Source organism: Corvus cornix, chromosome 4A (assembly GCF_000738735.6).
Source record: "Corvus cornix cornix isolate S_Up_H32 chromosome 4A, ASM73873v5, whole genome shotgun sequence".
Lineage (NCBI taxonomy): Eukaryota > Metazoa > Chordata > Aves > Passeriformes > Corvidae > Corvus > Corvus cornix.
Window position 1 is genome coordinate 2,815,278 of NC_047058.1, and position 17,170 is coordinate 2,832,447.

The 17,170-nt window shown below is 41.5% G+C and overlaps 1 protein-coding gene across 1 annotated transcript in view; it reads right to left on the reverse strand.

Annotated features, from left to right (window-relative positions):
* The window catches only part of BRWD3 (bromodomain and WD repeat domain containing 3), a 50,038-nt gene that overhangs the window by 27,125 nt on the left and 5,743 nt on the right, over window positions 1-17,170 (reverse strand). Inside the window, 8 exon segments of the mRNA XM_039572278.1 lie at window positions 314-354; window positions 1,504-1,604; window positions 2,449-2,519; window positions 3,157-3,257; window positions 4,641-4,862; window positions 5,888-6,048; window positions 12,047-12,145; window positions 14,196-14,346. Coding sequence (XP_039428212.1) covers window positions 314-354; window positions 1,504-1,604; window positions 2,449-2,519; window positions 3,157-3,257; window positions 4,641-4,862; window positions 5,888-6,048; window positions 12,047-12,145; window positions 14,196-14,346 — 947 coding nt within the window.

The window sequence follows — 17,170 nt, forward strand, 5'->3', positions numbered from 1 at the left end:
AGCAACGCCTCTGTGGGGGCTACCTGGGAAGGAAGGCTGTTCTTACACAGAAAGGCTATAAAATTTGGGTTCCAATTTGCTGTTTGAAAGAAAAAACAAATTAAAAGCACAGTTACAGAACATTTGTGTTGTTACAGCAGAGGACAACGAGTTCAAGCCTGTGGACATGACACACATCTTGCAACACACTGCAATAATTTGCCCAGGATTAAGCCAAGCCCGTGGGCAATCTTCCTGTTGCGCCAAATTTTCCATGAAATGTTGTTTGGAAAACTAAATACCATCATTGTCAGGTCCAAAGCCCAGCACTCACCTGTCACCGTTGTTACAGAACTGCACTGCAACCACTTTGTCCTAAACAGGAAGGAAGGAAACACCAGAAGTGAAAAACTCAGCCTAAAAGATCTTCATGACAAGCTTTTTATTTAGCAAATAAAAAGACTGTCAAAAAAAATTTCAAGTACGGAACAGTTGTATTTGAAGTTAAAACTTCCCCAGACACATTGTGTAAAACACTGAAATAGAAAACTTCAGAGAGGTGATGGTTTCCTGCCATTTTTAGACCTAACATGAAAGTGCATAGAAAAATGTAATCCCAAAAATGCAAACCTTGGCTTTATTAACACTTACAAATCGTTGAGAAACAAATGTTACGTTTCAGACATAGCTCTGCCCTTTTTTAATTTGCCAAATACTTGTGCTGGCTCCATGCTTTGCTCTCCTTACTCCCACTGATGTCTCTAACTCCTGGTAACTGGGATTTGTTTTAGGGAGGGCTGACAGCTGTCTGCAGGATTAAGAGTGGATTTAAAGAAATTAAAGGAATTACAGCTTCTTCCAGACCTGTTCAATACAGAAAATATTCTTTTCTTTTGTGAACAAAATACTTATTTGATGTGTTGGCTTTGAGACTTAAACGTGAGAGCCATGACTCCCACTGAAGCTCAGGGAATCAATTCAGACCTTGGGCTTAATCCATAAAATGTTCCTGAGGTGGTAAGTTTGTAGTTTGAATTTTTATGGGAACCCTTCTGCATTACCTGAAAAAAAGATGCTTTAAGCTTTATTTTCGAAATGAAATTACCATCATGATCCAAACTTTGACAGCACAGACCAAAATATGAATTACTTTGTCTTGTTATGTGGATTTAACTAAACATTCAACAGCAAGTTTAATAGGGAAAAAATGACACTGTGATATGACATTGTGCATTAAAACTGTTTTAATTCCTCATTCTAACACAAACTTTTTTCAAGAATGAGGGAAAATCACCTGCTCCCTCAGTTTTCCAGGGGAATGAAATGCATTTTGCACAAACCTCTTGCCTCAGAGCGATTTAAAAATAAACATCCCACAATTTTCCAGGCATTTAAATACCACAGTGTTGAAAGCCAAACAAATTCTAGACAGTTAATAAAAAAAAATAGGATGTACAGAAACCAAGTTCCTGAAATGAGATAAAGGGGTAGCAAAATAGATTTTCTTTTGGATTTGCCTCTTACCGTGTGAGATTCCAGCTCAGCCATTTTCTCTGGAGATTCTGAGCCCAAATAATAAATTCTTATCACGTGGTCAGTACTCCCTGTTGCAATGAACATGCCACCTAAAACAGAGAATTCTCTGTGAGAAGAAGTCATCCAAGGAACAACTTAACTTCATTTATTTTAATTTGCTGCTTTCTTGTCAAAGCAGCAAACTAGTTTTAAACAGAAAATTTCAATGTCAACAGGTAAATGACAAATAAAACATTTAAGTGCAACTTCAATTATCTACTTGACACACAGCAGAGAAATTATTGCTGAATTGGGATGCAGTGATTAAGGTATTTTATTGTAATTTCTTTACAATATTGCCCAGAAATGGCACTATTGTGTGGTTTGCTGCACTGGAATGGGTTTAGTTAATTCAGGATTTCTAGCTTTAAAAAAGCAATGTGGCTCTACAAGGGCTCTCAATTTCAAAAAGCAAATTTAATGAGTAATTACATCATTTTCTTTGTAAAAATCATTTTATTTTGCTCATTCAAAGCTGCAAAGGAGGTCTGTTACGCTGAGATTTTCCAATACATTGAATTGATCCTCTTAGAATTCAGCCAGATTTGGAAGATTAGCAAAAGTGGAATCTTCGACAGAGGATTTCCAGAACTTTTCACTCAAAACCTTCACGAGGTAAAGTCTTAAAAGGATGTTACAGAGGAATATCTCTGATGCGCAAAACAAGAGATTGAAAGCCTTGGAAGTGGTCAAGATATTTTAGCTTCAATTATAGGAAAAAAGAGAAAGAGCAGCTTGAAGCAGACACTTTTCAGGGAAAATTTCCAACAATCCCAATTTGACAGTGGTAAAAATAACTGGGAAAGGGTTTAACACTCTTTGTATTTAAAGAGAAATAACAGAACTGTCACCCAAGGCCCCAAATTCATGAAACGGCTGATGCTGAACACATACCAGAACTGAAAGATGAACAGGAGATCTGAACACCAGGCCTGGACCTCTCTGCAAACTTCACAGGACGATCCCTACATGCAAAAAACAACCTTTTTATTTTTCCTTCTTTATTCAACACAAACAGTTCCCTGCAGTTCAGCAGGCTGAGGTCAACATGCTCATCTTAAATCTCTTAATTTTATAATTCTCACCTAAGTCTGCTAGAACTTATTTTTCATTTTAGGAATTTTCTTCCTCAGTTTAATAAGAAAGCCATAATTCTCTAAATTGAAGATTATTTAATTGATTTATCATGATACCAATTCAAATCTATTTAAAACAGACCCTGCCAAACCATTAATCCAATAGCATTTCCTCCCAATTAAATATGGGTTTGATGACATCTACATATGTACATTCTTCTTATTATGAGCAAATTAATTCTTCTGCCTGTACATTTTGGACAAGGATTTAATCCTGAATATAAAAGCTGGAATTTCTTCCACAATTTTGTCTTGCAAAGCACAAACCCCAGAAATAACAACCCCAATCTCTCCCTCCCCTTTGGGTTCAAATGCCACAGAATCCCAAATTGCTCCAGCCCCACACACCAGTTTATTAAGCAAGAAAACGCCCTTATTTCATTATCTCAGCATTCCTCTCTATGCCAAAATTAAAAATAAATTCATCCTTGAGTTAAAATAATTATAATTATCTAAACAGTCTTACTTGAACTTCATGGTGTTTGCATGCCACTGCCAGAAACAGATTGTTCCATCGGCACCGGTGGAAGTGAGGTATCGAGTTGTTCCTTTCCTTGCAGGAGAGAACTAAAAATAAAAGTTGTAACAATTAAACCAGCTCCTATCCTCTCTTCTATCATGCTGGAAACTTGTTGACAAGAATGTTTTTCACTAACACGAGTTTCTCCCCAAGAGTACAGAGAGCAGGGGTAAGCACAGACCTGAGTTTCCATAAAAATAAAGCTGAGGAAATGGAAAACACCTACGTTTTGGTTAGGAATTCTTTGTTTTTATCACACAAAGGAAATTGGAGAAATGAAACAAGCCCAGACCCCGTAAATGGGGCAAAAACATGAGGAAACAGTTCTTTTTAGGATAGAACTGGATCAAACATGGCAAATACAATGATTCCTGCATCCAAGCCCAATGAAGAACAGCTGCACAGCAGGATCCCCTCTCCTCTATCTTCCTAAATCTCTCCAAGGAGTGGGAAAGCTTTTTATTCTTAATTTCGTAACTGCAGCAATACCTTTAATCCTCAGGCTACCTGGTAATTTGATAAAGGAATCCAGCACTGCTTCCTCAAAAAGCCATGACTGATAATACTCTAAATTATCAGCTTTATAAAGAGCTTGAGAGAAACACATACACACACACATATATATACACATATATATGTCAACAAATAATACACCAGTTATAAAGCCAGGTGTAAAATATGTTTCCAAAACAATCACCTTAACATGGTTGAAATCAGACAAAAAGTCTAGGGAAGATGGGGAGAAATGAGACTCCTGGGGAATACTGGCATGATGGAGAAGCCTGTGCTGAATCCAAGGCAGCACCACTCCAGGAGAGAGGGATTCTGAGCCAAACAGCCCCACTCACTCTCCCCTCTATGTGCATCACCTGCCAAATTGCAGGGATTGTCTTTTTTGTCCTGGAATTTTGTTTTTTGGAGGTTTCTGCCTGGCAGTTGTGAGGATTTTTTAAAGAAAACCTGCATTTGCTACAACATCCAGAGCAGCTCCTTATGCTACAAGCTAAGATAACAAGGAAACAAGAAATGGCGAGTAAGGAATTTTAACTGATCCTTCTGAAAAACAAATGTTCACTGTAAATCTGTAAATACAAGAGCACTGGGTCAGGTGCTGTGCCAGGAGCACCACCAAAGATGCCAAACACGTCAGCGAGTTGAGCCAAGGAGAGGCTGCTGCTCTCTGAGTTACTCTAAAAGAGCATCAGATCTCCCATTTTCTAGACCTAAGGAAGCAGCAGTGGGATCACACAGCTAAGAGCATGTGGAAGCAGGAGGATGATCCCCTGGGCACTGCACGATTGATTTAACCAGGAAAAACACCCTTGAGCTGGGACAAAGCAGAGACAAAAAGATCAATTTTATCCTTGACCACCACAGCTCTTATTACCATTCCAATTCAAGGGGTTAGGAAAAACCCCATCAGTCCTTACCTGTATGGAAGTGATGGAAGCTGAGTGGCCCTGCAGGACCGCGAGGGGGGCACAGGTCCGGAGGCACCACACCCTGACCACCTTGTCACAGCTGCCCGCGGCCAGCAGCGTGTTCTCGTAGTTGACAGCCATGTCCGAGATCTCGGCCGAGTGGCCCCGCAGCGTGGACAGCAGGCGCCCATCGTCCGTGGCCCAGATCTTCACCAAACAATCATCTGACCCCTGAAATTCCCAAAGGTTACAGAAAATACGGGACACGTTCCATGCACATCACACATGGGTCACCGTGGAGGGACAGGGATCCCAAGCCCCATGAACTGACAGAACAACTTCGGTGGGATTCCACAGAGGCAGAGTTTTATGAAGGAATTCTTCCCTGTGAAGGTGGATATATGGAAGAAATTCCTCCCTGTGAGGGTGGGGAGGCCCTGGCACAGGGTGCCCAGAGAAGCTGTGGCTGCCCCTGGACCCCTGGCAGTGTCCAAGGCCAGGTTGGACGGGGCTTGGAGCAGCCTGGGATAGTGGAAGGTGTCCCTGCCTATGGCAGGGGGTGGAACCAGATGACCTTGAAATATTCCATCCCATTCAAACCACTCTTTGATTCTATGGTTCTATGAACTGCAGAGTCTGGGGATCATCTTACGGAGTCAAGGATTTCAATTTGATAAAAGAGAATCACAGAATCACAGGATGGTTTATGCTGGAAGGGATCTATTTGGAAGGCAGTGACACACATCTTCCACTATCCCAGGTTGCTCCAAGCCCTGTCCAACCTGGCTCCAGGGATGGGGCAGCCACAGCTTCTTTGGGCAACCTGTGCCAGGGCCTCACTGCCCTCACAGAGAAGGATTCCTTCCCAGCATCCCACCTAACCCTGCCCCTTGTCAGTGGGAAGTCATCCCCCCTTGCCCTGGCACTCCATGCACAGTGACAAACATTGACAGCTAAAACTGCAACGCTCATTTGAAAAATCTGTTGATTTTTAAATATGCTCAACAAAAAGCAAGGGCATCAGCACAGAAATGGATGTCACTGTATTCTGGAGAAAAACTTACAATAATTATCATGTATTCACTGACACACTACAAATCCTGGAAGGTAAATTTAGTAGAAAAACAACTTGCAGCTGAACAAAGTCATGTCTGCATCTCAATCCGTGACTAAGAGGGTGTTGAGGGACTCAAGAAAGAAAGAAATCAAACCAAACAAAGCAATCTTCCAAAAAAATGTCCAAAATTTAAACTTACTGTAAAAATTCTCCTCCCACTGCGATCAAAGGCTATGCAATAGACAGAGGAGAGGTGCCCCAAAATCCTCTTGTGCATCTTCATGTGTTGGTAGGTGGATGTTGGGAACAAGTGGCTGAAACGGCCACATCCAGTTAATTGCCTGGCAGAAAGGATATGAACTGGGAGAGAAAAACAAAGCAAAAGGAAGACTGAGACATGAATTCTGTCCAGAACGCAGAGTAAATAAATATTAAATACAATACAGTATTTATTAACAACTTTAGTATTAGAAACAGTAATAAATCTGAACCTCTTCCACCTTATCAGAACATTCTGTCCAGTGTTATAAAAAGAAATCCCACTCCTGATGGAGCCTTTCAATTCCCTCCACAGACTGCACCTGCTTCCTTACTAAAAATGAAAGCAGAATGCAAAGTTCCCACCACAACTGGGAGTTATTCCAATGCTCAGTTCATGAACAGGTAACAGATACATTTATCCTACATGGATGAGGAAAATCTTTAAGGAAAATCTTTGAAGGAAGAAAGGAAATTTAAGAAATTAAGGAAATTACATGTTACTAATATCAATTACAAGAAGAGTATAATAATAGTTTCTTTTAAGTGCTTCTTTGGTGATGAAAATCTTTCTTTGGAATGGCTTCCAGATCGTATGTGAGGGCCAAAGGACTTCCACATCCACATCACTGCATTCCTATGGCAGTGGAATCCAAGAACAAGAAATAGGTGCCCACTAACGGAAAAGTCCCAGTGGCAGAATGGCAGGTAAGAGAAAACTGCAGCAGCAACAACGAATTCCCTCCTGTTTCCATAGCCAGCAGCCCTTCCAGAAACAGCCTAAAACCTAAATGCACAAAACCATCCCGTAAAAAAGCCTTTGATTGGATGCACAATTTTGAGACCATTTGGGGGTACTTAATTTCACCAATCCTATCCTATTACTGTTTTCCCTAACCTATCCTCATTCACAGCACTTGAACTTTGGATTTGAAAGTTCTGAGAGGGTTTTTCAGTGGCACTTGAGGATCTGACGGAGCTGTGCTGGTGGGTTTGTGGAGACTCTGTGATAGCAGATTCCCTGGAGCAACTCCTTATCTTCTCCTGCACCTTGATGTGGGCTGGGCTTCACAGGAGCCCCACGAAGCTCTTTAGTGCCTTTCGCTCCTTTAGTTTAAAAGTCTAGTGAAAAACTCGAGCCATTTCTTAATTGTCTCATGATATCACTGCCAATCTACACAAAAAAAGATCATGGAATACGTTAAAAAATTAATCTACAAAGTCAAGAAGTGCCATTTCAAAGGGTTCCTAACCTGTAACTCCTTGTGTAAATTGATACCATTGAAGTATTTACACACAAGCAAGGGAAAGAAATTGTTTCCAGCTTTAAAGAAAGTATTTTTGTGTCTCAGTTTTAAGTTCCGAAATGTGGCTTATTTTTAATCCCTCAATGCAATTGAAACATGAAACATGACACATGAGGGAAAAAAGCTGCATAGAAGATCCTTGCAAAAGCCATCAGGCTCCAGCATAACCTCACCTTCAGTCAATATTTGCTTTGCAAGTAAAAACACATATTCAGCAATACTAAAAAGCAAAACACACTAAAGCAAATTAATTTACTACCTACCTACTATTCAATTGATACCTGATCTTATAGAGGGCTGTTAAACAAAACTGTCTCCCCAAGCAAAGTAAAACTGAAATTTTAAACTCTTTTTCCTACCTCTAATGCAGAGATCCTGTAGTGATAAATGCTCTACAAAGGTACCTCAGCTTTGCCTACACATTATTTTATTTACTCTTCAAGTATGACAGCTTAAAAGCTGAATTCTTAAAAATATTACACCTCCCTTTCCCCCACCCTGTGTGCCAACAGAGACATGGAGTCATTCAGCAACATGGTGATTCTGCTGTGCCTTTCAAGGCTTCAAGCATTTCAATACATCTATATTTATATATTTAAATACATAATAACAGTGTATCTGCCTGTAAGCAATTTCAAACGGCTTTGAATATTTTTTTAACCACACAAACAACTGTGTGAATCAAAAAGATACACTCTCATGTCAAAATATTCCTAATAATCACAGTATTTTCTGTGTCCCCCTGCAAACCTTCTGAACATTTACCACTGCTGTTTGCTGTAAATCCCATGAAGGAAGCACCAAAAGGCACCTAAATCCCACAGTTTTGGCACCCCACTTTTCCGGTCGATTCCCAGCCTTGCGATCAGTTCAGCTTCAGCGGATATGAAAGTCATTTGGGTTTTTTTTTTTTCTGTGTTTATTTCCCTATTTGCACAATGAGGACAAAACTCCTCCATCTCCCATGGATAATTACAAAATAAAAAGCCCTGTTTATGAAATGCTTCCATCAGAGACATCCAGAACTATTGTTGAGCCATGAGGAGCAACAACTTTATCAAGGCAACAGCATCTTTGGAAAAAAAAACCTATCACTGCTTCAAAGGAACAAACCAAATATTCTCCATTCCTGTATTTTTAGGAAGATTAATACACAATATCTAAATAGGGAATTACCCCCACATGACAAAAATCCCTGTGAAGTTTCCTTTCTACAGCACAATGAAGTTATTGTCCTCCTAAGGCCCCAAAGCATTAAAACCTAACAATTCCCACATGGAGAAATAGCAACTTAGTAACCCTAAAAAATTTTACTAACCTATCTCATTAACTGATGTATTTCATGCCACACTGGGTGTAAGAGCTGCCAAGTCCACCCCCTCACTATTCCCTGCCAGGAAAAACTTTCAAGACAGTTATTTCCCATAAAAAGGGAGGAGATCCAGCCTTCTTGATAAGAAAAGTTAATTTTGTCCCAACACTGAAGGGCCATCTCAGCTCCTCCAACTACCAACCTGTAAAATACAGGCATTTTACTCTTTCTTTCCCACAGCCCTTGGTCCTGGAAGACCACACCTTGAGGAAAATTGCAGTCCTTAATGCAAGTCACATAGGCTGACAACAGCAATTCCTAAATAACAATTTACCCCCCATTCTACTGCAGGTGACAGCACAAATGTAAAAACCCTTGCAAGAAAGCTCACCTAGGAAGGATAAACTTCAAACCCTGCAACAACAACCCACCAGTGAAAGCCAGATTTAAAAAACAATCATCAGACAGCCTCAACTTCAAAGTTTAATCACAACCTCAGAAGGAATTAAAGCATTTCAGTGAGGCAAAGTCACTGGGCAGCACCAGCTTGAATTCCTGCTCTCCCTAAAAACCCTTGTCTCGCTCCACTTTTTGCAAGGAAAACTAGAAAAGGGGAAACTGGTGCAAATGTTTGCGTTAAAATCAGTTTCTCAGGGGTGATGAGCTCTTATCAGACTGTTTTACCCTCTGCAAGAAGCACTGTAACTTTGTAACGAGGACCCAGATTTTGCCCTCATCACAAATCCAAGCAGGGATCAGGTACCACTCATGGGAGAGACACAAGTCAGGATTCATAGGAATGCCAGGAAGCAAACACAGTTGGCTTCCACATGGAAAACACCTTCTCTGAGAATGGCTGTGTGGCCACAAAGAGTCTGGGCGCAGGAGAAGCAGCAAAAGCACAGCGTGTTCCAGCTCTGGGAGCTGCTGACCTCATGGAACTCATTTCCAGCACGAACCCTCATCGATTCCTGACCTCATCCCGGCGCTGCTCTTTGGCAGGCCCAAGGTAGCTGGATCACCTTGACTGTGAATTTCCACCCAGATGAAATGCTTGTTCACTGAGACTGTGCTGAAAACTCTCTGCTTCCAAATTTTGTGTTGTTTTCACTGACAACAGCTGCCCACAGAAATATTTCCATCCTCAGGTTAGAGCAGTTCTTAAAGACTGAAAACAACCTTCTTTCTGACCTGCTTTGAGTTGCCTGCAAAAAAAAAAGCCCTGACAAAATCGAAGTAGCATCAAAGGCAGGTTTATCAAAGGGGAATCACTCCCAGTGCTGAGGCACTGCATGACCAGTCTTTCCACTTTCTGTCTGGAAGAGCACAAGCGAATTCTAGAAGTTCCACTACAGCAAAAGCTGCCCAGAAAGGCTCAACCAGACTCTCCTCCTCTGTGCTGTCCTGTTGGCAGCAGGAAGCCCAGCCAGCATTTTCCCTCCCTGTCCCCCTCCAGCAGATCACCACAGCCCCAGCACACAAACACCACATCTCTGGGAATGACTTCCACAGCTCAGCACTTTCCCAGAGATTCCCCCCCCCAGAAGATTCCCAGCTCTGCACAAACACACAAGGAAAAGGCAACACGAATTTCCCACTCCAGTTCCACAGTGCAGGACCTTTCATTTTGGAGTACAGACACAAGGTCCCATCCCAACCCAACCACATGGAAAGGCAACCGCTGCAGCTCCTGACTCTTCCAGCTGGGCCTTCCCAGTTGATCCCATTTGGACCATCACTGACCCCATTCTCACAGCATTTATGGTGGGAAGCTTAAATCCTTATCACTGGAAGGGAAACGATGTGAGAATACTCCTGGCTGCTCATTCTATACCTCGATTTACCACTTTGCACAGGTAATTACACAATCATCACACACATTAATGGGTGTCTTTTACTTCAGCCCAACTCCTTCAGCAAGTAATTCCAGAAAAGTCCATCTGCCTGAGCCAGCACAGTGTGGGAATTCACAGTTATGCCAAAACACCAAAGAGGTCGGGCACACTTCTTCATCTTGCACTTAAAACAAGACACACACACTGCAGCATCTCTGGCTGGCACCACTCACCAGGAAAAAAACACCCATTTTGCACAAACAGACGCAGAATTTTCTGACTTCCCCTTCAGGATTAACAAGGAAAATCAAATTCCTGTCTGAAGTCGAATCCTTATTTTAATATTTATACACATTTTCCTCTCTTAGTAGTAGTTTATGTAGCTACACTAAGGACTGCATTCTTCCAGGAATCAATACTTAAAAAAATTAATTCCTGGCTGTGAAAGACCCTTTTCTGTATAATACCTTTGCCTTTCTTAAAAAAAATAAACCAGTTAGGAAAACACCCAAACCAAACAGTTATCGTGTTCTTTAAGTCACTAAAGAGTTACCAAACAAGCAGCACAGCCCTTTGCCATGAAAGCATGACAAATGCTGAAGTCCAATCTGCCAGGATGCCTCATTAATAATACCACATATTCCAAAAACACCCAGTCTGATGAAAGAATTGATCCAAGAATCCGTGCAGAAATACAACCAGAGGAGTTGTGTGCAATAAATCTACAATGCAGACTATTAGTAATCCATCAGCACAACTGCTCACAGCAAAGTAACTGCAGAACCAGCCTAAAATAATAAATACACAGATAGGGTAGAAACAGAAAACTGCCAGCACCATCCCTTCTTCTGCAAAGGGAGGGAAGATCCATACGTGAAAGGACTCCCTGACAAACCAGGCAAATGTATCCACTTGCACAAACAGAGATAAAATACCCTAAAGAAGAAACAAACCAGGATTTACTTTTATGCCTGCAAGAATCAATTTTTTTGCTATAAAAACAGTTAATGAAAGTTCAAACCATACAAGGCAAACACTTGAGTTTATATAAAACAGAGCAGCTCTGTGATGAGATGTAAGCTGAGAGCCCACATATATCTGAGTTTTATACAAGTTCTTTATCTAATTGTGTGGACAACTGAGGCTGAAGGAACACAAATGTTGCTTTGGTGATTATTTCCTTTTTGGAGAGGGATGTTGCAAGCAGTCTGTTTTCTGTCATAATCCAACTAAAAGGAATTCTTGAGTCAAAAAAGTTCCCTGGGAGCCAGACACTGTTCTGGCTAAGATACCATGATGATTCCAGGATTCCATGCTCCTGTGACCATGCCCATCCAATCTTACAAGCACATGTACATATTATGGAGGCATATCACAAAAAAATACTCAAGCCTGTGGCCCTCCAAACAACCAAGCAAAGCTTTGCAAAACATGGCTACACACAATGTGGAAAATCCAAGCCTGAATAACACAAAGATTATCCTATTGTCAGGGAGAGACCTATTTTAGACTAATTCATCATGAAATGTTAAAGAAAATACTAATGCAAACTCATACTAGTGGTTTAGTCAGTGAGAGGAACTTTCTGTGGGACAGGAATAAATATAGACAGGAGAAAAAACCATTTTATGGACTTCCAAACTCACCCACGTTTGGTGGTTTCCCGTAGTTCACCGGGAGTTCGGGGGGTCGGCCCCTGTGCAGAGCTGCAAATGCAGATCCTTTCCATAGCGTGTGTCTGAAGTCTGCACCAGCAAGAGTGACAAGGGACAAAAAATAATCAATACATTAAATAACCAATGGATCAAGCACCACTCCCAGCAGCCCAGAACGAGATTTGTCTCGTTAAATAGTTTGTCAGACATTCCTCATTTAAAGATTGTGACTCTGATTTCCAGTTCCTCGCTAGCGTCACCATAAATGGTTTCAGCTTATTTTTGCCTAATTTGGGTGATTATTGACTCTAAATCCATGGAGAGAAGAAGTGAATTTAAAAAGTGGGTGCACTTTGTATGGAGGCAGGACTGAATCCTGCCATGTTTACCTTCTGCAATCTCAACAACTCTGCTTAGGAACTGCACATTTGAGAATACACATTTTGCTGCCTAAAAGTAGGAGAAGTGAGGGTTTTTTCCAATAAATCTGTTTTCCTGCAATTTGTGGCAACATGCCCTCCTTTCAGATTGTCCTCTGCACCCTCCCACCCCCCCCCCAAAAAAAAAAAAATTGTTTTAAAGTCAAGACTGTTCTCTTTAAAGACTCTCCAGCCCTCTGCTGCCAACTGGCCTCGGAGAGGCTCCTCTCTAGAACAATAGTGATTTTTCTGAGACTGTTCAAAGTGCCTCAGAAATTAGACCTGGATTTCTTCCATTTCTGGCCATCTGGAGGGAGAGAAATGAGCTTCCATGGTGAGTAAGTACTGAAACAGAAGGACAGTGCCGCAGGTTGGTGGATCTGTGTAGCACCATGTAGATCTCTGAACATAAAGTGCACAAGCTGAGGTGACTCAGAGACTCCTGAGAGCACCTTCTGATTGAACCCCAAACTGCTGCACAGAGTATTAAATGATACTCATTAAAAACAGCACTCACACTTCCTAAAATAGATCCATCCACCTAAACCCTTCTGTTCCCCTGCAGAAAAATGTTTATTTTCTCTTTACATTTTGCTGCTGTTTGCTTCTAAGCTGCAAACTGAGTATGAAATGAAGGAATGTTTCTCTGCAAACCTGAATTTCTGCACCTAATTACAGCAAAGCACAGGCAAAACAAGACTCAGCCCCAAAAGTGTGTAGGGCAACATGTTTGGGAACGGCACATCCCTCCAGGAGATATCCAATGGATCAGCAGATGCTCGTCAGCATCACAGTGTGACTTCACAGGATGCAGGGCATTAAGGGCTCAACTGCCACCAAAACAGGAAGGTCCTGCTCTGCCATCCCTCCTCCTCTCCCAGGATGATGCTCCTCCTCCTGTGTCACCTCCAGCCCTGTGATCCTTTTCCACCAGCTCATTTAACTCACTACAACAAATTTTGCAACATTTCAGCTCTCTGAATCAGCACATCACAGGATCAAGGAAGTTCTGCCTCCTACAGGGAGGAAGTGGCAGGGGCATGGAGTGAGGAGGGAAGCAGGAATCACTTCAATAGCAGATGGCTCTCAGATCTCTTTCGTTCTAACACAAAACTGCTCTCAGGATCATTCTCTCAAGCAGAGAATTTTTCAAAGGGAATAGGACTGGTGCTCTCTTCATGAAAGGATTGGGGGCTTTCAAATTAACTTGACGCAAGGACAAGCAGGAATTGTCAATGAAGAATCAGCCTGGCCTTCTTCTACTCCCTAAATGCTGCCCCAAATGCCACCACCCCATCCTGTGTCTGCACAGCTAGGGAGACAAAGAATGGAAGAAATCAGGCTGAAAAACAGCCCAGCTCAGTGATTTTAGACACAAGTGTGTGTAAATGGATATGGAAAAAATGGCCTTTTTCAACTGGATCAAACCCTTAATCCCATTCACATCATTTACACCAACACCAACACACTGGGGAAGGAGGCAGAGGAAGTAACAAGATCAGGCAACTGTAGGCAAGAATTGCTTAAAATGGCATTTCCAACCCGAGAAAACATATCCAACAGGGCCAGCAACAATTGCATTTTAGGAAGAAAAAAGCCGGGAAGCACAGGAGACAAACCAGGGCTCATGCAAACACACAGATATCCCAAAAGGAATGGAAACAAAAGGGGGGTTAATCGTTAAAATAGAATTCAAGCCAGGTAAATTGAGAAAATCTTACCTTTTGCTGCCCTCAGGAGAGACTGGCGCCCAACACCCAGCAAAGTCTGCACCCCCAGCACACTCTGGGGGATTTCCTTGTCTAAGAGGGGTCCAAGTCTCTCACAGATCCTAAGAAGATAATCTGGAGGGATGTGTGCATTGACAGCCACCTAAACACACAAACAACACAGACATTAGAAAACTGGTTTATTCTTCCTTCTACTGGTAGTACTTTGCTTCATATTCAAGTGTAAAGTTACTGCAACCAAGCCTAAACCCCCTGAAAACCCCCTCAAAATTAATTATACTGCATTTTAAAGTGATGTAGAGTGTTGCAAAAGCCACACCAGAAATTTCAGGTCATAACAGCTTAATTGTAAATTCAGGATTTCCCTCAGTAAGAAACAAAAATCCCCTGAAACTTGGAGCTCCCAGTGCAGTGCTCTGCTCAAACAGCTTTTTTTAAGCCTTTTTACCTTTCAGTTCATTCTCTTCCCATTTTTTGCTTAACTGAAACAGCCTTGCATTTACATTACTGTATGAAGCATGTGTGCAAAAGAATAAAAACCTTAAAAATTACCTAAAACCCCTAAACATTACCCTAAAATCAATACTCAGTCTCCAGTTTCCACCTCCTGGGAGTAGGTATCTTTAAGACCCACATGTGTAGGTCCAATTTTGTCATGTTGGGAAAACAGCCTTTATTTCTCCCTTTGGACAGAGACTGTTTTCTATGGAGTGACAACAGTTTTTTCTGACACTCTGTTCGAACAACAAATAAATTGTGCTGCATTATCCAGAATGTCCTGCACTGCCTGACTCCTATATTTACAAACTGGCAAGAAAAGCTGCCCATCAGAGCTCCTTTGACACAGGACACCCAGCTCCATCCACCTCTTTTCATGGATCAACAGCCTCCTGCCTACCAAGACCCCAGGGATGTGCCCAGCTCCCGCCCCAGCACACCAGAGGGAGTGCCAGGCATCAGGAAGGAGGAGAAGGTTTGTAATTCCCTCAGCCCTGCTGCCAAAACATTGTTCACTCAACTGTGTCATCAAACAGATTATTAGGACATGGCGTTGGGAATTTTTTCATTCCAGTTGGGCAACAGCAGTGGAGCTACAGGACCCAGCATAGCCAGGCAGGGCTGGATAATGTCACCACCTGCACCATGAGCAGGATCAACACTGTCCCATAATTAAGATTTTAATCCAAAGAAAAGGGAAATATATCTAATTAAATATACAACTTAACAGTTAACTAAATCTGACTAAAAACTCTTCCAATGTGAATGAAACCCTTGGAAAAGAGACAGGTTTCTCCCTCTACTCATCCCTCAGTCACTGCTTGTTAAAGAATCATCTCATCAATCATGGTAATTCTGAAGATCCAAAATCATCATTTTTTCAGTGCAGGAATGAGAAACCTGACGAGTGCATTAACATGGTCTCATTCCAAGACTTTTCATCCTGTGAGCGAGCATCAAGGAATGACCCTGGGAATGCTCTCCTGCACTGACAGGTTTCTCCAGTCATTTTAGCTTTTTTTCCCCAAAATCAGAGTTCCAAAATTATATTGACACCTTCCCAGTGACACAAGCAGTGAAGTTCAGTGTATGAGCATGAATTGTCTTTCACTGTAAATGATGGGATGTAACAGAAGTTGAAATGAGAGAAAAGGATTATCCAAACTTTGGTATTTGCCTCTGACTCATTCCTGAAACACTGTAAATGTGTTCATGCTATAAAATATTTTATGATGCTGCACCAGCCTCCCTTCAGGGTGTAAGATTTCTGAAAGTGTCTGAAAGGGAAATTCTAGAGAGAGAATCTGCAATTAAGTAAAATCTGAGTATGAAATTCTTATTTCCATCTCTGATAACCAGCAACAAGCCCCTCAGTCACCAACTGCCAACAAACAGCAATGTATCAGGCTTAAGATTAAAAGATCAAAAAGACCAACCTAAAAGCTCTGGAATTTTACTTCCAGAGTACCAAAACAATCCAAACCACACCATTCTTTCTGGAAATGTAAAAAATCCAAACCATTTTCCCAGTATAGCACAGCAAACACTCCCCTCTTCACCCCGGAGCTGGTTTGGGAGTTTCACCATATTCCATGCCTAGGAAGGTGCTGAATTAAGCCTGGCAGCAAATATCCCACTGGAAAGGCAGAGCCCAAGTTGTTCCACAAGCAGTCCTGACTGACTCCAGAATGGAAAAGGACTTGGTTGCTTGAAGATGAAGACACAATTTTATAGGGAATAGCAAAGAGCAAACACTGACACACGTGGGGCCCGACAGCATTCCCTGATCACACTTCTTTCCCTGACATTTCCATGTTTCTACAACCCACAACAGCCCCAAATAAGCAGCCCTTAATCTGAATATTATCACTGCTGTTACTAACAAACAGCTCCATAGGCAGGCAGCAAGAGCAGAAAATTCTCCTGGTGATTTTTTTCCATAATAACTTCTAGAAAAAATGCTTAAATCACAGCCCAGAGCTAAACAAGCAATTCTATTTTCAGGTTCCCAAAAGAACTTGAATCAAAAATCCTTCCTTTCACCTCTGTATGAGAGAGTTGTAAATGGATTTTAATTATTTTTCTAGAACATGAAGCTGCAAACATCCAGCTGAAAAGAACAAAGTCTCCCAGATCAGATTTTCCTTAAAAGAAGGATGGAAAAAGGCATAAGTGCAGCTACACCTCTTAGTGTGTGCTCGTCCAAATCCCACATGGCAAAATGAAACAGCAGCAAGGATATTATCAGCTCCTCAAATATATTAGAAAATATTTTAGAAGATAATTAGAAAGTACATTAGAATATAATGAGAAAATATTTTAGAAAATAATCAGAAAACTGGAAAAAAATTAGAGATGAGTAGTACGGGCCCAAACCACGCATGTTAAAATAATGCAGAGCTGAAAACATGCTAAGTGAGAACAAATGCTGCATCTTGGGATAAATCATAAAGAAAATATGTTTTGTT